The sequence below is a fragment of the Protopterus annectens genome, chromosome 2.part1 (genome assembly GCF_019279795.1).
Source record: "Protopterus annectens isolate FY-2018-M chromosome 2.part1, PAN1.0, whole genome shotgun sequence".
Taxonomy (NCBI): Eukaryota; Metazoa; Chordata; order Ceratodontiformes; family Protopteridae; genus Protopterus; species Protopterus annectens.
The window spans coordinates 1,149,507,269-1,149,529,038 of record NC_056729.1 but is presented as its reverse complement, the minus strand read 5'-3'; the positions used below and the strand labels follow the sequence as shown (position 1 = coordinate 1,149,529,038).

At 42.4% G+C, this 21,770-nt stretch overlaps 1 protein-coding gene across 1 annotated transcript in view; it reads left to right on the top strand.

Annotated features, from left to right (window-relative positions):
• Window positions 1–21,567, top strand: part of LOC122794358 — a 362,344-nt gene extending 340,777 nt beyond the window's left edge. The window contains exon 4 of the mRNA XM_044062684.1: window positions 21,178–21,567. Coding sequence (XP_043918619.1) covers window positions 21,178–21,398 — 221 coding nt within the window. The 3' untranslated portion in view covers window positions 21,399–21,567. The remainder of the gene's footprint in view (window positions 1–21,177) is intronic.
• Window positions 21,568–21,770: the final 203 nt, after the last annotated feature.

Here is a 21,770-nt window from a genome sequence, read left to right as displayed (position 1 = left end):
GTGTTAGGTTTCCTTTAGTTTTTTGATAGTTTTGGGTTTAAATTTTACATCTAAAATTTTATTTTAATTCCCTCCCCTCGCTGGTTCGGAGTTTTGTTTGAGTGTGTTGTTTTGGGGCCTTGTGTGTGTGCTAGTTTAGCACTAATTACTTGTCTTTCTTTTGTTAAAAAAAAAAAAAAAAGAAGACTTTAGTTATGTCAGAAGCCCCAAAGGCAATTTTTGAGTGCTCGAGTGTGGCCATAAGCTCTCCCTGCTGATGGCCACACTGTGCGTTGATGCCTTGGGGTTGAACACCTCACTTCTGGATGTTCCATTTGTGCAGGGTTCAACCCCAGGGCATTGAAGGAGCGGAGGTCGAAGCTGGTCCTGGCGGGACTTCTGCCCCCGGACTCGGCTTCGGCCTCCGCTCCTGTGGTGGGTACTGTTGCTACAGTTCCCTCCTCGCCTGCTCCCCCTCCTCCACCTGGGACTCAACCTCCCGCTGCTGGGTTGGAGGAGAGGGAGGCCAGGAAAAAGGACCGGAGAGAGAAGCACCACAAGCGGCGAGCCGAGACCTCCATTTCGGCCCCGCCAGCTAAGCGGGCTTCTCCTCTGGCCTCCTTGGCTGCTGGCTCTCCCCCCCCCCCTCGGCTCTGGTCCCCGGTCTGCTTTTCACCGGGGCCTGAGAAGGAGGAGACCCGATCTCCGTCGGGGCTATCGAGGCGGCACTCAAGGCCTACCTCGGTAGCCTCTTCGAGGTCCACATATAGCCTTTCCGATGCCGATCTGGACCGGATGATGAGAAGGTTCATCCAGGCCCAGATGCAAATGGGAGTGCTTCTGCCTCCCCCCCCCCCTCTGGGGGGGAGCTCGACCCCATTTTTCAAGCCTATAGCTCCTTCTCCGACCCGCTACCCGGGTTCGGAGCGTTTGAAGCCGGGCAGCTTCGGAGCCGGGGGTGGGTCGGCGCCGATAGTACTAGGTACTTCGGATCCGACCCTGCCCTCGAGTGTTTCGGATCCGACCTCTCGGAGCCTGGCTCCGAGCTTCGGATCCGGGGGACTCAGTGTGCCTTCGGCGCCATCTGTGTCGGAGCGCACTGGTCCCCCGGATCCAAGTGTCTCGGGGCCGGCTCCGATCCACTCTTCGGATCTGAGGGGGAGCCGACTTTCGGATCCTTTGGTCGAGGCTGGCTCCCCTTCGGCTTTTGATGTAGTGGAGAGGGCTCTGTTGAGGGCTTCCGGACCCCCGGCACTTGCTTCGGCTCCTTCCCGTGCTCCATCTGCACTGGGTCAGGCTTCCACCATCCGGCCACTGGGACAGCCCGCTTCAGTGCCCCAAGCTGTTCCACTAGAACAAGACACTGCTTGCGAGGGCTCCTCGGACAGCCCCCCCGAGGAAGCACCTCGCAAGCATACGTGTAAAAGGAGGCACATAGACTCCCCCGAGTCTTTAACTGAAGACACGGATTTGGAGGAAGGGGAAGGCTCCCCAAGATCACCCCCCGAGGATGTCTCCTTTGGAGACATCATGGAAATGCTTCGCATAAGGGGTGGGTGGTCTGCCCCCAAGTCTTCCTCGGACGAGTCCGTGTTCTTGGAGGCATTCGAAGCGGGCCCGTCTACCTCTTGGGTGTCCCCTCCTGCCGACCCCCTGGTGGACCTTATTACCACCAGGGCGTGGAAGGAACCGGACACCGTGGAGCCAATCCCCAAAAGGCCAGACAGAATCCTTAGCCCCCCTGCAGACCGTGCCCACTGGAGTAAGGGGCCTCCGGTAGATGCCATGTTGATGGCAGCAGCCACCAAGAGGGAACTCGCCCAGGAGAGTCCCTCAGTCCATCCTCCGAGCAAGGAGTCTCGGATGATGGACCGCTTGGGGAAGCGAATGTTTAGTTCAGCGACCTTCTCTGTGAGGGCGCTCAACTATCTGGCACATGTTATCAGGATGCAGTGCGATCTTATTAAAGAATACGCTGCATCCCCCCCAGAGTCCATGTCAGAGGAGGACAAACTTTTGCACTCCACCCGTATGGCCACTCTTCGGTCCGTGACGAATACCTCTATGCGGTTGCTGTCCCATGCTACTGAGGGAGCCACTAGAGCTGCAGGAGTAGGCCTAGTCACTAGACGCCGGGCCTGGCTCCGCCATTGCGATTTCACGGAGCCCTTCAAGGCGTCCTTCGCGAACGCCACCTTTGGTTCTGCCCTTTTTGGCAAAACAGTTTGCGACACCTTGACCCAGAGCGAAAAGGATGGGAAGACGCTGTCTGCCGTCGGAATCCGCTTCTCTGTGCCCCAGAGGTCCTACTCTAGGGACCAAAAGGGCCAGAAGAAGATGTGGTTCCGGAAGTCGCAGCAATCCCAACCCGCTCCGGACAACCAGTCCTTCCGTGGCAGAGGAGGACAGGGAGGACGCCGCCCCAGGGGCAGAGGGGCTCCCAGGAATTTCGGGTCCAGAGAACCTTTCTCTGAACGGCCCGCGCAGCAGCCCTGAGGGGTTGCCCGACTGCTCCACTCTGGAGGCAGTCGGGGGACGTTTTTTGGAGCACCTAGCGGCATGGGAGTCCATAACATCAGACCGCTGGGTCCTCCGCATTATATCCAGAGGATACAAGATCCCCTTTCATCACATTCCAAAACTAAAATCCCTCCCCGACGTTCCACCTGGTCAGTGGGAGGCCGCTTCAGCAGAAATTGGCCATCTGCTGGAAAAAAGAGCCATCCAGCCCATCCCCCCAGACCAGATCGGATCAGGGTTCTACTCCAGGTTCTTTTTAGTGCCAAAAAAGACGGGGGACCCAAGACCAATTTTAGACCTGTCCCTGTTAAACCTGGCAGTTCCCAAGGAGAAGTTCCGGATGGTCACCTTGCAATCCATTCTCCCCCTTCTGGGAAAGAATCACTGGATGTGCTGTATAGACCTCAAGGATGCGTACTACCACATACTGATGGACAGGCATTTCAGGAGGTTTCTTTGCTTCCGGCTGGGAGCCAGTCACTACCAGTTCAGGGTCCTTCCCTTTGGTCTTACCACAGCCCCCAGGGTGTTCACCAAAGTTTTAGCAGTGGTTGCGGCCCACCTGAGGCTTCAGGGGGTGCAGGTCTTTCCGTACCTGGACGACTGGCTTCTTACCGTCCCAACAAGGCATCTACTATCCTTGGCACGAGACTCCTTTCTTCATCTAGCTCCCTGCCTGGGCATCACGATAAACGTAGCAAAATCCAACCTGGCCCCTACTCAGTTGATAGATTTTATAGGTGCCAGGTTAGACACGAGGGAGTTAAGAGCCTTTCTCACAGATGACAGAGTTCGGAATCTGCGACTCCAGGTGCGGGCCATCCTCCACTCCGGCTCAGTTCCGGCGGAATTGGTCCTGAGGGCTCTAGGGTCCATGGCGTCAGCGATATCTCTTCTTCCACTCGCCAGGTTCAACATGCGGGTCCTTCAGTGGACACTTCAAGTTCAGTGGTCTTACCTTGCTCTACCTCTGCATCATCCCATTGCGATCAGCAAGGCTTGCAAGCGGTCTCTCTTGTGGTGGCTCCATTCACAGGATCTCCATGGATGCCGCCCCTTTTGTGCTTCTCCCCCTCTCGCCACGGTGACCACGGACGCCTCCCGCCTCGGGTGGGGGGGCATTTTGCAGGCCGGACGGTCCAAGGCACGTGGAACGACTCAGAGACCTCCCTGCATATCAATGTTCTAGAGATAAGAGCAGTGCTCTTGGCGTTGAGAGCACTTCAGGCCTTTCTTCCCCTGGGAACAATTGCGATTCAGTCAGACAACATGTCGGTGGTCTGGTACATCAACAAACAGGGGGGAACCAGGTCTTACCCTTTATGTCGAGAAGCCTTGAGAGTGTGGGAATGGGCGATCTCCACCAACCGCTTTCTCATCGCAACGCATATTCCGGGTCGGTCCAACATCCTTGCGGACAAGCTCAGTTGCACCATTCTCTCCCCGTACGAGTGGTCTCTCAATGCTCAAGTAGCGAAACGTATCTTCGCACAGTGGGGAACTCCTTGTTGCGATCTCTTTGCGTCTCCCTTAAACGCCAAGTGCGACAGTTTTTTCGCTCTAATCCCTCCTCCAGGGGATTCCCCGAGAGAAGCTCTGGTGCATGCTTGGCCTCCCGGTCTTCTTTATGCTTACCCCCCTTTGCCTCTGATGCTCCAGGTTCTTCAGAAAGCCTCTCGGTTGGGGTGCAGAATGATCCTCATTGCCCCATTCTGGCCTCGACAGATCTGGTTCCCTTACCTAAGGTCTCACTCGGTGAATCCACCTTGGATTCTAGATCCCATTCCGGATCTGATATCACACCCATCGAACATACCAACTCCGAATCTGGACAACCTGAAGCTAACTGCTTGGCTGCTCCAGTTCCACTCCTAATTAGGACTCCCGGTATCTCGTCCCCCGTTAAGGCCATCCTGGTAGCGGCTCATAAACCATCTACCAGAAAAGTTTACCGCAGTAAATGGAAACGATTCTCCATTTGGGCGGAGCGGCAGGGTCTAGATCCCTTCATGGTTCCCCTTCCTCTGGTGCTAGACTTCCTAACCACTCTTTTTAATGATGGTGCCAGTAGTTCCACGGTCAAAGTGCAGCTTGCGGCCATTTCTCACTATCATGTTGGTCATGACTCTGGACCGCATATGTCCGCCAAATTATGTAAAATTTTCTTAAAAGGCACCTTTCTCCTTAGACCCCCTGTCAAGCAGGCGGTTCCACCATGGGATCTTTCTTTGGTTCTTCAGGCCTTGACCACTCCCCCCTTCGAGCCTGCGGCCACAGTAGATCTTAAATTCTTATCCCTCAAGACTGCTTTTTTAGTAGCCATTACTTCGGCCAAAAGAGTTTCGGAACTTCAAGCCTTATCTATGAAGCCTCCTTACTTGGTCTTCCATCCGGACCGCGTATACCTCAGGACCGATCCCTCCTTTCTTCCTAAGGTAGCCTCAGAAGCAAACATTAATCAGTCCATTAACCTCCCTGTTTTCTTTCCTAAATATCAGAACAAGGGTGAATACAAGCTGCATTCCTTGGATGTTCACAGGCAGCTTCGTTTTTATCTTAACAGGACAGCTGGTCATAGGCAATCCGACCAGTTGTTCATTTCCTTTGCCAAATTCAATCTGGGTAAGCCAATTTCCAAAGTCTCCTTGTCACGCTGGATTTCACAGTGTATTCTTTTAGCTTACCAAGCTTCTGGGAGGCCCGCACCGGAAGGAGTCCATGCCCATTCCACCCGGTCAGTTTCTACCTCAGCGGCCTTTAAAGCTAGGATTCCTCTGGATGACATTTGTTCAGCAGCCACTTGGGCTTCATCTCATACCTTTATCTCTCATTACAAGCTGGATATCACATCTAGAGGTAGAGCATCCTTTGGCTCCGCGGTGCTCCGGAATATCCTTCCATGACGGCCGCCCAAGATTCAGGTAGCTGGGGACTCTGTCCCACAGGTTGCAGACAAATGAATCTCCTACTTCAGATTTAGAAGTTATGTACTTACCATAACGTTCCATCTGAGTAGGTGGATTCATTTGTCTGCAACCATCCCGCCCTCCTATCCCCCTGGCCTTGTCAGTTTCCTGCATATTATGTGTTACCCATTTCTAGGGTATTTTGATTCAGGGCAAACGCGATCTGAGGTCATGTAGGGAGAGCAGGGCATTATGGGTGAGGGGAGGAGCTAAGAGCTCGGATCCATAGCTGGATAAACCATGCTGGTTCGGATCCGATATCGGATCCATAACCCACAGTTTGCAGACAAATGAATCCACCTACTCAGATGGAACGTTATGGTAAGTACATAACTTCTAATTACCCCACTGCAAGCAGAAGCAAAAGGTTAGAAAACTCTACAAAAAGTTAAAAAGGCAAAAAAATCAGGAAACACTGATCACATCTACTGCCAGGTAAAGAATTACCTCAGTCGAAGCAGAAAAAGTGATGAACTCTACCACAAAGTAAAACAAAATAAAACAAAACAAAAAGTAAAAAACTTAATATTTTTCTGACAGCACCTACTTCCAGATGATCAATTATGTCAGTGTTAGCAGAAAAGTGAAAAAAAAAAATAAAAAATAAAGTGAGAAAAAACATTATCATAAACTGATACAAAAGACAGAAAGCCAACACTGAATGTGTTTGCCATCTAGCTGCTTGATGCTGTAGCCACTTCCCCTTCCAGCTGCCTCACTTGATCAGTACTGTTGGATTTCTCCATCCACTAGCCTCTAGATATAGTCTCCCTTTTCTATTCCACTTGCATAACTGTACATATATTTGGTTTGTTAGATCTTCTGTGTATATATTCTTTCTCAGGTTTTCTATGCTTACTCATAAATGTAAACCACTATTAATTGTATACTGTACATTGTTTTGTTACATTATGATATAACCTGGGCTGGACATGTAATTGGTCATTGTTTGATCAGTTTTCTACTCAGGTAAGCACATTTAAATAAAAATAAATAAATATTTACTGTCAAGTAACCTTGCATATGTCTTTAAATCCCTTCCTTTATGAGTACTGATGTCTGTTATTACTTCTGAATTGATTGCGTCATACCAGCCCTTACTAACCAAGCCTTAACAGCCAATTTTATTTGCAACAGTTGTAGCCATTCCCCTGACTTCAGGTCAGATCTTTCTTGCCCTTCCTCCCAATTTGTAAACCTCTGCCTGTACTCCTCTTTTTCCACTCTGTGTAACAAATCTTCTCTCCTTCTCCCCCCATCTCCTCCAATTCAGACTTTTACCTTGTATTTGAACATTAGGATTATTCCATACATTTTTTTAATCTGTACTCTCTAACTTTCTCACTTCTTGAAACAGATTTCTGGCAATTGTAAGCTGTGCCTAAAGTATAGTAGTCCTAAACCTGGCATGGTTGTGGCTTCTCAGTACAGTGAGGTAGTTGATATGGACTTAATGAGTGTTGTTGTTGTGTCTTTCGGCTTTTCCCAGTTACGGGTCACCACAGCGGAACTCCGGTCCGCTAATGATTGGCAGTAGATTTTTACATGCCGAGTTGCCGGCCCTGACGCACAACCTTCAACGAAGGTACACCCATTCACACATGTCTCCACACAGAAGACGCTTTAGCTGATAATCGAACCGGACAACATCTTACTGTGAGGCGACAACGCTACCACAGCACCACCACTGCAGTTGAACTTAATGAGTGTGAACCTAGCAATTGGTCCTTTCTTATCATTTGTCAGTTTTACACATTTCATAGGTTCATAGTTGTATACTAGGCTAAAAACCATCAGGACCTTTATAAGCCTAGCCGTGTAATCCAACCCAATTGTGTCCCTGTGTATCATGGGTGCTTGTTATGAGGGGGTATTTTAGGAAGTTTCTAGAGATTGTATGAGGGAATGTTAGCTTGAGCATGACTGTTTACGTCTGTCTATCAGAAACATGGGGGCCAGACCTGTGGTAAATTTCCAGTCTCCCATCCATTGGTCAAGGCTAAGCTAAAATAGGATTAGGGATGGACTCTGATTCACATGGATGGGCAGCCTGTTCCAAAGCATGGGGATGCTCTGAGATACATATCTGTCTTGCCAAAATGTCTCAATTATGTCAACAAGCAAATTTTTAAATCCTTGAATCTAGTGGTACTGATGCTGTTCATTTTAGGAATGTGTAAAAGGTCCATTAGAGCTGGATCTGAGGATGCCGTGTGTGCCAAGCATTGTTTGCCTTACATTAACCTGTAGGTGACAAGAGTACAGAGATAAGGCTTTAAGGCAATCCATATAGGACAATGTGTTTATACCATGGATTCTCCTAGTAAGGAACCTTTGTGGGTGTTCCAACCATTGCATATGTCTGGTAAGGTACATGTAGAAAGGGGCAAATATACTCAGTGATGGGTGTGATAAGGGCCAAATAACTTGGCACTATGACTTCCTTGGACCTGGATGTTATGTCCTTACGTATAAGTTGGGTGAAATAGAATGGTTTTCTTACTACCTTTGCCTCATGTTGGTCAAAGGACACATTACTCTCTGGATTATGTGGCAGTTGCATTATGAACACAAAGAGACTGTCAGAAATTCTGAAGAAAGTTTAGTATTGTAGCATAGGCAAGAGTAGTCCACTACAAAAGTTATTTAGCGACAGTGGGGCAGAATTCAGTAATGAAGCAATTAAAGATATATCAGAGAACTGCAGTATTGAAATAATGACCACGGTAGCATATAGTCCTTGAAGTAATGGGTTCCTAGAATGGCATAGTCAAGAACTAACAGTAATAATGTTAAAAGTAAACATGAGGACCGATTTTGAAACATGCTAGGCAGAATGTCTATGGCTACAGCCCATATCGGTCTGTCTTTGTTCAGAACTCAAATCTCCTTTCTGTTTGGATTGATCCATTGCCTGTTGTAGACGGTACCACAAGTGAGAGAGCATATTTTAGCATTACTTGCATCAGGAAGGATATTTGCTGCAGTCAAATGTACAGAAATAATTCAGAGAGCACCATGGAAACAGCTCTGTGCCACAAATGAAAGGTTTGAAATGGGAGAAAAGGTGCACTCCGCAAGGGTTAAATGTGCAGAGTGGAAAGGATCTGGAGTCAACAGCCAAGATGGAGCTTTGATGTTCTTGTTAAGGGAGCATCATTTTAGGCTATGTAAAGTTAAGGACTAGTACATCAGTTAAAATGGCAGTGATGATGTGAGAGAGATGCACCAGAGATGCTACCAAAGAACTTCAGAAAAAGGAAATGAGTATAAGATGGAGAAGTCCAAAATTTATAAGGAAGAAGTGAGGTAATAGCCTCAGTCTCAAAAAAAGGTCAAATCACAGCATTTGTGGAGAAAGAAATGGGAGTGCGAAACATAGATGATTCCTTATGGCAAGCTAGTGAAGTTACAGGAAGACACAATAATTGTTATAACTTAGACTAACTGATACTTTATGAAAAGAAGAGTTGTTTACATGTCTTGTATGAGAACTTTGATGTAGAAAATGATCTGATACAGCCTCTGATTCACAGCTACAAAGCCTGTAAAAATGTAGTAAAACAATATTAGACTAATGTAATAATAACTTGCGCATGTTTATTCAGGATCAGACTTAACATACCTTACCATACTGGACCTGATCATCACCAACATGGGGACTCTATGCTCCAGACCAGAAGTGTATCCCTCACTGGTAAGATCAGACCATAAACTAATCTCACTGGATATTCACATCCCAACCCCACCCACTACCCAGAAAACCACAGTGAAAAACTTCTCTAAAGCAAATTTCACACTCCTCAAAACCGAGGTGGAATCCTACAAAGCCCCCGAGCCTGTGGAAAATCCGGCCCAGACCACAGAATCCTTTATAAACGCATTCTATGAACACCTTCAGGAATGCATGGATCATGCAATCCCAAATAAAACCAAGATCCAATCCTCCAAAGGCAGACGTCCTGTTTGGTGGACCCCAGCCATAAACAAACTTTACAATAGAAGGAGGAAGCTACTATATGATAGAGCAAAATCCCAAAAAGGGAAGGCATCTCTGATCAGTATTACAAAAAACTATGGGCACTCATAAAATCGCCTAAGGCCAGCTTCGAGAGAAAAATTGCAAAGGACACTAAGGATAATCACAAGGCTTTCTTTAGTTATGTTAGGAACCTGGGTGGGAATTCCCAGATATGCTCAGAATTAGTCCAAAGTGACAAAAAATACATCGAACCCACAGACATTGCCAACATCCTAGCTGACAGGTTCAGCACAAACCCCCCCTCCCCACCAAAAGGGCAAATATCTATCCCAGCAGAGTGCTTGCCCCCCTGGCATCTCAGATGCTCAGGTAAGAGCTGCCCTCTCCAAAGCAAAAATACACAGCATCAGTGGGACCAGACGGTGTCCCGGGCTGTGTCCTACATGAACTCCAAGAAGAGCTAAACCCAAACATAAAACTACTGTTCAGTCTCAGCCTTACTACAGGATATGTACCCAAAGAGTGGCGTACAACAACAGTGGTCCCTCTCCACAAAGGTGGTGCCTCAACAGATCCTGGAAACTATCGCCCCATAAGCCTGACTAGCTTGGTCTACAAAGCTATGGAAAGGATCATCATGGACCTCATAAATAAAGATATTGGGGTCCTACAGACACTGGATTCTACCCAGTTCGGCTTTGTTAAGGGTAGATCCTGCCTCTTAAACCTGGTCAATTTCTTTGAAACAGTCACCAAGGCCATTGACGAGGGGAAGGTGGTCCACACAGCCTACCTGGACCTCGCAAAAGTCTTCGATACAATACCCCACTCGGGCATTATAGATAAGCTCACCAGCTTAAATATAAACCCCTGTGTCACTAGATGGGTTGCAAACTGGCTCAAGGACAAAACCCACATGGTTAGAATTGCTGAAGCCATGTCAGACTCCAAACCAGTTACAAGTGGCATCCCACAAGGCTCAGTCCTGGGACCTCTCTTGTTCGGTATGTATTTCTCGGAGGTACAGGCCAACATGGAAGGACTGTGGCTGAACAAGTTCGCAGATGACTGCAAACTGGGCACCATAATCGACTCTCCAGCTGACACAAGCATCCTCCAAAAGGTCCTCATAGAAACAGACAACTGGTGCCAGAGCCATGGCCTCAAGCTAAACGCCAAAAAGTGTATAGTCATCCCCTTTGGTAAAAACAAAGTGCCCACAAATTACCACATAGGTGGTAATCCATTAAGTACAGAAGAAGTAATTAAGGACCTGGGGACCCAAGTTGATAGCAATCTCTCATTTGACAAACACGTGGCCAAAGTGGTTAGAAAAACATTTTATATAGCCCACCTAATCATGAAGGGATTCACATCTAGATCAGGGGATGTTATCGTGCCTCTTTACTCATCCCTCATCAGGCCCATAATTGAATACAATGCCCCTTTTGGGATGTACCTTACCAGACACCTGCAGCAACTGGAAAGACCCCAAAAGTACCTCACCAAGAGGATCAAAGGGCTCAAACAGATGCCATATGCTGCCCAGTTAAAGAAACTCCAGCTCTACTCAGTGGCATACCGCCTGATCTGAGGCGATCTGTGCCTGACATATAAAGCCATGTCCAAGCCGGAATTAATGGACATGCTGCACCTCAGAAAATCCAAATCCCATTGAGCTACGCACTTGAGAGACTTGAACCTCAGCACTGAAATAAATAGGACATGCTGGAGGGACAGATTCATAACCCAGAGGCTCCCTTCACTCTGGAATAAAATTCCAGTCCAGGTTAGGCAGAGTCCCTCATTGACTCTCTTCAAGAGGAATCTTGATGAGTGGATGGGAGATCGTAGGTTTACCCCGGGTATCACTTCTGTGTCACTGTTAGACAGAGGCACAGTATACTAACCTCGAAAAAGGGCATATCAAAATTAATTTATAATGGGTGGCGAAAGCCAAACACACTCTGGCTAGGCTTATAAATGCCCTAGGGCAGATAGCCTAGTATGAACCTATGAACCAACTGTTGTAATTCTCTAGCACTCTGTTAACTAAAAATGTTAAAACTTAAGACATATGAATTGTCTCACTGTAAGTATGTATGCAGTACTGTAGGCTTATCCTGCAATAAAGGAGCATTGTGATAACCCATGAATAATCATGAGAGACTTGTGCATGTGGCAGATACAGTAACTTGTACAATATAACATGACATTTTCACTACTTCTCTATATGTAAGAAAAAGCTTATGAATCAAGCACTGCTATTCAGCAGATCCATTCTGCATAACTCGGTCTAAACTTTCAACCTCTGGGGAGGGCTAAATCTCTGAAACTAGTAGTTTTCAGCAGTGGCGCCTGATGACTTCAAATCAAAGGGGGGCTGCAGGAGACATCTGCATGGGTGGAGTCAATGGGAAGGGGTGTGGTCAACTAGAAAGGGGAGGGGTTATGTTCAAAACCACAAAAACTAACTAAATACACTGCCCTGGGTGCCAAACCATTTTGTCTTGACTGGACTCTCATAATGATGAAGTGTAGAAGAATAAAAATATTTCAATGCATTGGCTGCATGACAGCTTACTTAATATCTAGATGGAAACAAAAAGTTTGTGAGTCATGAAAAAATAAATTACTTTTTAAATACATTAATGGAATGCCATTCAAAGTCAAGTATAAGAAAAACAAGCAGCACTCAACTCAAACCACTTCTTGCACTGCAGTTCTAATTATAATTTATATTCAGCTTTATTAAAGTACCAACTAACATGCTGAAAGTAGAAATCTCTGATGCCCCCACTTGTAAAAATGTTTCTTATCCAAAAAAAGACCTGCTGCCTGACAAACATCTACTTGTTTCATGGGGAAAACATGATCAAAGTAAAAAATGAAAAGCAAACAATAAGCTCAAGATACATTGTTTAAAAGGATTACTGTACAGGTTATGGACCACACGACTGGCATTCTGTTTAGTTTATGGGTAAAGCCTGCATAGATGACCGGAAGTCTCCCAAGTGTAATGAGCTTCTTAAAATAATGTAATCCTGTCCTTTATTACAAATACTGTCATATGCATTTCAATACCCAGGGCTTATACATTATCTAGTTAAGTATTCTCTACATGGCAACAGAAAGAGAGCAACAGACACTTTGAGTAATAAGCATAAATCAACAGTACAAAAAATATGACAGAAACCAGACTATTCTGCAGAAATCAAGGACAGATGAAAAGCCACTCTAGTACTTGTGTCTACCTTGGATGGGGGGATACTCAGCACATTTACACTGCATAACTACTCCTTGCCTTGCTTTGACACATCCAGAGTCACTACATGGGGGAGTGGGGTGCAACAAGTATGTCACAATTTGAAATGTCTCTGGCTGACTGTGATGGCCCTGACACATTTGTCATACCTCTCAACCTCAGAGAAAGAAGTCTGGACAAAGCCTTACATAGAAGTGTGACAAAGGCCCAAAAATAAGGACAATTTTTAAATATTGCTCTTATAAACTTAGAAAGATAATAGAATGGGTCTTACATTAGTATGAATTTTCTGAATGGTATGAAATCTGAAACTCAAATGTCTGTCATTATTTTCTAACTTCAGTCTTTAATGATTTGTCACTCATTTGCCAAAAAAAACACAATTTTATGAAAAATGGACCAAAAATGTGATGTAAAAATATAAAATAGCCACACAATACAGCTGGGAACCTGTCAAAGAAAGGGCACTTTAATATTAGTATTGCTAACTTGAGCAGCTGACAAAATTAAAGAATCTACACGTATTTCTGAAATAAAAGTAATCTGTAACTCTGATTATTACAGTTATATTTCTTAAGTGTAAACTCTTCATGTTTTCTTCCAAAATTGCTATTTTGCGGAGGGATTATTAGGGGGAAGGGCAACATTTTGAGCCAAAATCAGGGACAGTTGACAGGTGTGGCTATGCCTAATACTATAAAGCAATTTGTTTGCATGTACCTCTCAACCTGTTAATGCAGTAAATCTGGACAAGGCCAAATATATTGGGGGAACATATAAACAGTACTAAAAATTGCTCTTGTATAAACTGAGACAGTTGATAGAACAACGGGTCTTACTTTAGCATGCATTTTTCTGAAGGTTATGAAGTCTGAAACTCAGTGTGTCATTATTTAGTGACTTAATTCCCAAATGATTTGCCAGAAAACCACAAATTTTATGAGGAACAAATCAAAAATAAGAAGCAAAAATCTATTAATTCTTTGAAAATCTGGACAGTTGGGAGGTATAGTTCAGCTGGGGCTGTCTTTAAGTTTACCGCCCTTCCCCCTCACAAAATCATGGTCGAATGGAGCCTCCCCCTGCAGCCATTCCAATGATCCATTACTTGGCTATTTCACTCCATTTACCATAAACACTAATGTGCATACTGATTTACTTCTATGATGATTTGGACTTCATTTGAAAGTTTTATTTTGCATTTTACAGCACGAACACTAAGACATCTGCTAAACAAACTTAGCATTAAAACATCTCTGCCCTTGAAACTCACATTCATTGAAACAGCATTGAAACCCACATTCAAAGAAAATACATTTTACCAGTGGCAGATAAAGATTAATTCTGGGCTGTTTTCAAATCATAGGCCCCTTGCATATGAAATATACATGTGCTCTTTGATACACCTTTCTATTGTTTTGAACATTTTTTCAGTAAACAATGAAACAAAACGCATGCTCCAATAATGACAAAACTGCCCAGTTCAGAACATTTCCATCATAAAAGTCTACTCAAACTTCTACAGTCCACCATTATCAGTAAATATGCACAATTCTACAGTCCACCATTATCAGTAAATATGCACAATTCTACAGTCCATTATCAGTAAATTTGCACAATTCTACAGTCCACCATTATCAGTAAATATGCACAATTCTACAGTTCACCATTATCAGTAAATATGCACAATTCTACAGTCCACCATCATCATAAATATGCACAATCTCTGAAGTAAAAAAGTCATCTAAATAATTCCACATTAAATAAATCTGTAACTAATGAAGAGGTTGCTGCTAGCAAACACCTTTATATTTCATGGTTTCATTCGAAAAATAAAGTGTCTGATGCCCCTGAGGAATGAATTGCCTATATTACATTAAAAATGATAAGCTTGTAATATTGCAATAGGAAATGGATGGCAAACTGATAACAGGCTCATATTTAGTATCTTAACTTTTTCAGTACGGCAGCATCCACTCCTTGTGGGAGTAGAACCAACAACCTTCTACATCAAAAGCAAGTACACAACCTGTTGTACTATTAACAATGCAAGCTGACTTAGCATAAGCAGCACTAAACTTCTCTTCCCTTGCAGCTCTCAGCTCCTTGTAAAATCTACTCAATACTCAACTGCATCTCAACTTCGCAGCACAAGAAATCTGGAAAAAGCCAAATTTATTGGGGGGGGGGGTCAAAAGCCCAAAAACCTGGGACACATTAAACATTGCTTGTATAATCTTGGAAAGTTGCTAGAATAAAATGCTGTGTTACCACCATACATTTTACTGCCAATGTCCCTGTGCAAAAGAGTCAGAGCAACATACCACTATGCCAAATCAGTTGCTTTGTGAAAGAAAGATGCTGTGTTACCACCATACATTTTACTGCCAAGGTCCCTGTGCAAAACAGTCAGAGCAATATACCACTATGCCAAATCAGCTGCTTTGTGAAAGAGAGGAAGACTGAAACTTAAATGGCTATCATTTAATGAATTCAGTTCTCACCATAGCTGTCAACCTCTTAGCACAAAACACCTGGACAAACCCAGTAATGAGGGACTACAGCCCTCAAACATATTCAGTGAATTTAGTTCTTGCCATAGCTGTCAACCTTAGCACAAAAAACCCGGACAAAGCCAATAATGGGGTAATACAGTAGGAATTTCTTAACATAGAGCTATATTACATAGACACACACACACACACACATATATATATGTATATATATATATATATATATATATATATATATATATATATAGGAGCACACATCACACACACACACACATCACACACACACACACACACACACACACACACACACACACACACACACACACACACACAGTGGACAGGCCTTTCATAGAACTGCACTCCCTGACATTGAAAACCCCATTCTGTTTCTCTACTGATCCTCAAGGTCTGACAGTTGTAGAATGTAATACACATTGGTTCATTTTCCATATTTTTATCATGGCAAATCATTTGCTTTCTCTGTTGCCTATATTGTACACTTATCTGATAGCCATCATTAAAAATAAATTCTGTGAATGCCATGCATTAAATTCCTTACAGATAAAAACATAGGCAGTTGCTGAGAGAGCTTTGAACTGCTTCCATCATTCCCTTACAACTGGAACAGTGGTTTTAGTGATCACTTTGCAAAACCATCTATTTAGCAATCAAACAAGAAAAAAGTTAAAAAAAAATGGGCTGCTCAATTTTCTTCTGCTTTGTAAACAACTACTGCTAAATACTGGAATCCTTCCAGGAAGATATACTTGTTTAAGTTGCACATTTTTAAGCTTTCATCACAACCTGTATCTCATTCTTTAACTCTGAAACAAGCCTGAGAAGCTCAGAGTACTCAGCTAGGAACTACAGATCACAGTGAAAGAAATTCAACAAGAATGCGTCAAAGTACCACACCGTAAATATAGGCTCTTAGTCACATGGCAAAATACTACTTTAATAGTTTAGTTCAGATTTATAATCCACTGTATCAGTCAAAAAATATATCTCTAAAAGGAAAGAAGTCACAACTTGGAGCTTTACAGACTAATTGAGGTCAGTATCCTCCAGCAATAAGATGTGTGTAGTTTAGGATTTAGTATCAGGAGATTGTGATCATCTAAATCACTTAAAAATATGTATTTCCCCTTTGGGAAAAATATCACATCTTTGAGCTTTACAGAATAACTCGTTTACCACTGTATTCAGGAAATTCTCAGTAGAGTGCAATTTAAGATTTACAGTTGTGACCTACTGTATCAGTATATATATATATATATATATATATATATATATATATATATATATATATATATTTACACACACACACATCACAACATATTGTCAGACATTGATTATATATACATATTGAATGAATGTACTCTCTGTCATACATACATACCACCACCAAGAAGAAAAGAAACTCTCTGTACTCTTCTCTATTTCTTCTTCTTCAGCTGCTGTGTAACATCCAGCACAGCGAACGAAATAGGCCGCCAACCCAGAAATCTTCACTTGATTCACTCACTCCACAACTGAAACTGGCTGCAACTGTTTGCTTCTCGCTCTTTTCCCAGCACATAAAGCCCGGGAAGAGAGCGACAACCATTCAGCAGCCATTTAGCCCAAGCACATCATGTACGTGCCTGCGGACGTGGCAGTCCGAACCCCTTCCAATTCTATGCGGTTCCAAACCACATAGACTGCTGGGCATCACACTGATGCCTTAATTCGCTACCCGGACTGCAGTAGAAAGAGAGAGAAAAAAAACTTCTTTTTTAAAACCGCCGCAACCTGAAGTGGTCAAAGTGCGCATGCGCGTACTTGCAGAGTTTGTCGGCATAAAGCAGAGAAATTTGAAACACGAGTCAACTGAACTGAGACAGTAAAAAAAATTAAATAACTAAACTAAAAAGTACTTTTTTTGTTGCTGAGGGGGCTGCAACCCGGTAGTCCAATGCCACGAGCCACCCCTGCTTTTCAGTGATAATTCACACAGAAACCTAATTGTGCCATCGGGGGGGCATTTACCTGTTTTTATGGAGGAATAAAGAAAATTCTCTCCCGTTGCTGACAGTTATAAATACAGTATCCTTGGATGAGAGGCTCTTCACAAGTCAGCTTTGACAGTGCACCCTTTAAAATTACATTCTGTTCTAAACTCAGAAATAGTGACTTTTTGTCACACCAAGTATATTGTTTGAAGCAATCCACAGATCCTATCACACAAAAAAGGCTTTGTCAGAAAATCGGTGGACTAAAAGAACTCATCTATATCTAGAAAGTTCACAATGTCCTGTGCTCTGCTAAAAATGCAGCTGGGATGCTGCCTTGCTAAGTAGAGAGCATCTGGCCTTGGTTAATTTCAAGTTTAACAACAAAGTTGAGTTGTAGGACTTGGCACACATAGAAGGCCACAGGCATGATGGAACAAAATTGCAGTTAACTTAGCCTCAAGTTAACTTATATCAAAACAAAACCTCGGGCATGAGAAATGCCAACCTTTCAGGCATAGACCTTCTTCAGTGTAAAACTTACAAATAAATCAACAGTTTACATTTAAAACATGTTTCAAAAATTCCATGTGACATAGCCCCCAATCACAATCTACTATAAATTAATTAATTAATCAATTAAAATTCACTACATCTTGTATAAAACATACCATCATTGACATATATAAATATACTATTACTCAAATATGTATAAATGCCAGAAATATAAAATCAGTCTACATATAATATAAACTTATTACATTTACAAATTGAAATAATTGCATACTGTGTAAAATCATTTATATTTCATTTTTGCAATATAAATATGTTGCACTTAATTAAAATTGGTTTGATACTAATTGTTGTCATGATGTAACAAATTTGTATTTTCTTATGTATACTACATTTTGTTTAATTCATATTTGATTGATTATTGTAATTTGTACATTAAAATTTACTGTTACTCATGGAGCTTTTCTCCCCAGGCCTCCACTGAAAAAGGACCTGTGTCCAGGTGGACTTTCTCACTAAACAAATGTTAAATAAATAAAATAATATCTACAGTAATCCCTGGTTTCTCATCAGCATGTAATCTTACATTCCAATTATATTCTCTAATATCCAATGTATTGTTTTGTTGACGTTTTTCTGATTTGAAAAGGCAGTGAAGATGAGCTCCAATATTTTATGGAGTATTTAAATGGGATCACTACCTTTCGGAGATTTAAACTTAATTTCTCATAAGAACAGATGGATTATTTAGATGTCAGAATAGAGAAAACTATTAAAGGGATTAGTACAAGTATTTTTAAGAGAGACGTCCATGCCAATCGGTACAGGCATAGAGAAAGTATGCATGCACCGCATATATTTAATGGTATTGTATACAGTCAGCTATTGAGAGAAAGCCGACTAAATAGACACAAAGAGAGGTGTAAGGAACAGATGTTTGAAACTATACAGGAGTTTAAAGAAAGGGATTATGATGATAACCTGTTAAGTGCCATTATCCATGAAGCAACTTCAGATAGGGAGGGGGTAGGTAGACCATTTTTCAATGAAAGTATGCCAATGAATGAAAATGTTGTTACCCAACTGCAAGGTTACTTCAGTCATTTGTGGCAGTGGATAAAAAGTTTAACTTCAAAAAACTTAGCCAGAATAGCCTACATGCTAACTCCCTTAAACAAAACGAATTCTTTAACAACGCCATAATCGAACAGGTCTCCGCCTTACAAAGATAGTTTGGAGTATAGAAGAATCCCTCACTTTTATTCAAGGAAAGCAGTTCCCTCAGTCCTCATTTGCCTCCTGTGTGACCTTAATCAGTCACTTAACCAGACATTGCTCCCAGGTCACCCATGACAAGCGGCTGTGTGTCCAGTGGGCCCACCTGGTTAACAAATATGATTATTAGTAAACTACCTTATATCATCATCAAGAAATGCTGTTGCCGTCAGTGTCTTGATTCCAGAACTGTAAAATATGATCCTAGTTGTAGCATTAAACTCTTGGAGAAAACATAAAACATATCCAAACAATTGTAAATTGAGTCAGTAGACTAATTTCACAGGCCCCCTCACTGTGAGTACCATTGCATTTCCCTGCTTAGAGTTAGTTTGGTGCCAGTCCCAGCTTGTGCCTCTCTTCTGTCCCCTAACATTTGAGCTCCAACATGACAGCTACCATCCACCTCTCACTCATAAATGAGCAAATAAGTCAGTATCGTATAGCATGCACTCTAATACTGAATGTTGTGTCACACTAGAAATTACAGTTCATTGTAGCCTTAGGTGAAAATTCATGAAAATAGTTCCTGCAAACTGTAATTATCTACCATCAGGGATACATAATGATACCAACTATGCATAGTTCAGAACAAAGTTGATGTCTCACAGCCAAAGTATTTATGCATGTCACTGCTTCAATGATAGGATTATGTTCCTCCCAGAAACATTACTACTTAGGAGGAAAAAAGGCAAGTTGAAGTCAACTCCATGAAAATGCAATAAAAAGCCATCTTAAGCCTACCTTGTTATATAACCTCAGGATAAACTTTTGTCTTGTTTATTAGTTGTATGAAAGTTAAACACCTATAACCTTTTGTCTTGGTTGTACAGTAAACAAAAAGCTAACCTAGTTCACAGACTATTGCCTTTTATTTACAAATATGTTAGTATCATGTAAATGTGTTCTGAAACTTGTACTATATCTAGAATTTTAAAATTTACCATGTACCATTGACTTTTTCTTTGTATTTAGGTTGCACTGATGTAGATATGCTTTAAAACTAGACTAGTTAGTAACTGAGCAGTCCAACAACTGACACTTGCGATATTCGCCAGTATTGTTTATCAGAAGGGGTACCAAATGATATTAAAGGAGAATTGCCACAGGTCACCACAGGAAAAGGGGCAATGATATTTAGTGGTCTGTCTGTGAGACCCTCTGCAGAGGAAACTATCAGAAAAATGAAGATTCTTGTGTATACAGCTATTTTCCACATGGGAGTTCCTGCAATTGAAACTTTTGCTCCTTAAACAGAATGCTGTGCATGTTAATTCCATGCCACAGCAGTTCATCTTTGAATATGCAGTTTATATTTTCCTTCCATTTGTTTCATTCTTTATAAAACCTGTTTCACTGATTTACATTCCAGCAAAGTGATTCACCTTTGTGCTGTTGAAAAAATTGTGCAGCGACAAGAAAGTCTGTGGGGAAACTGTAAACATTTGTAGTAGCCATTTTTAGGTAGTATGAGGCAATTAAAAAGGTCTAGAATAAATAGCTAATTTAAACACAATTTCAACATAAGCAGATATTGTGGGCTATTATCCCTTCTTCTGTTAACCTTATTGTTGTGTTACTGTCTTGTATATTGATGTCTGAATGTTATGGTAGTGAACTTGCAACGTCTGCAGTTAACGGTACTGATTTTTATAAGTGTATAGTCATCTGTCTGACAAATTAATTTACAGTAGTGCATGCCTGTGTTTTAAAATTTAGAGTCTGTCATCAATTTTAAATATTGTTTCAGAATTGCCACTTTTACTTTGCTGGCAATATGAAGTAGTAAGGCAAAAAGCTGTTAATGTGCTGTACACCATATGCATGTGTTTTACTCCAAAAGCCTCCACTTGCATACAGGACAGATGTTTACAAGTTATTTGTACCAACAAAAGCTCTTACATTCCAGCACAGGTATCTGTGCCTTGTGGACCCTAATCTGATAAAAATGAGACTTAACTTCCATTTTCTTGCTTAGTGTATAAACAACCATTAGCACACATGTGCATACACAAACATACTAAAACTGTTTGCAGTTTTAAAGTTTATTTGCTTTGTTTGGACTTTGTAACTAATGCGTGTATACACAAACATACTAAAACTGTTTGCAGTTTTAAAGCTTATTTGCTTTGTTTGGACTTTGTAACTGATTGCATTTCTTCCTTCCTTTCAGCTGAACGATCCATAATCCTCGTAGTCATGCATCATACTCCTGTTGAAAGCAAGAAGTTATATGTGAACAGCAAGTCATTAGTCAGTCATAGATCTATCTTGTGTGTAGTGGACTGTCAGTTTTTTGAAATGCGTGGTCTGTTTGACTGTTCCCTGAATACAGAAGCAATAAACAAGGTCTCATCTGTAATATGGCAACTGTACTCCAGTAAATCCCTGTGAATAACCCAAAGAAGACTTACATTAACTACATACTGCAGTACATAAGGCAAAGAAAATATTTTTCAGTTTGAAGTGTCGTAGCTGTTGAAAAATTGTTAGATCTTAGGAATGCGGTGAACTGCAGAATACTATGAATTTGTGGTTTCTTTTACAACACATTGAAATTGACTATTAGGCTTGTAGTGAATACAAAACTGAACAACTGCTAAATTTCATAAATGTAGCATTTTCTGGCTTGTTTGTAGTTAGAATGTTGTTCTCAGAGATTTTGACCAGTGGAAACAAAGTCATAAGAAAGAGTGCTTCTGAAGAATCATTACATTTATACAAGAAACTCAGTCCTGAAAAACTAACCGTGAGAATTTCAAGTTA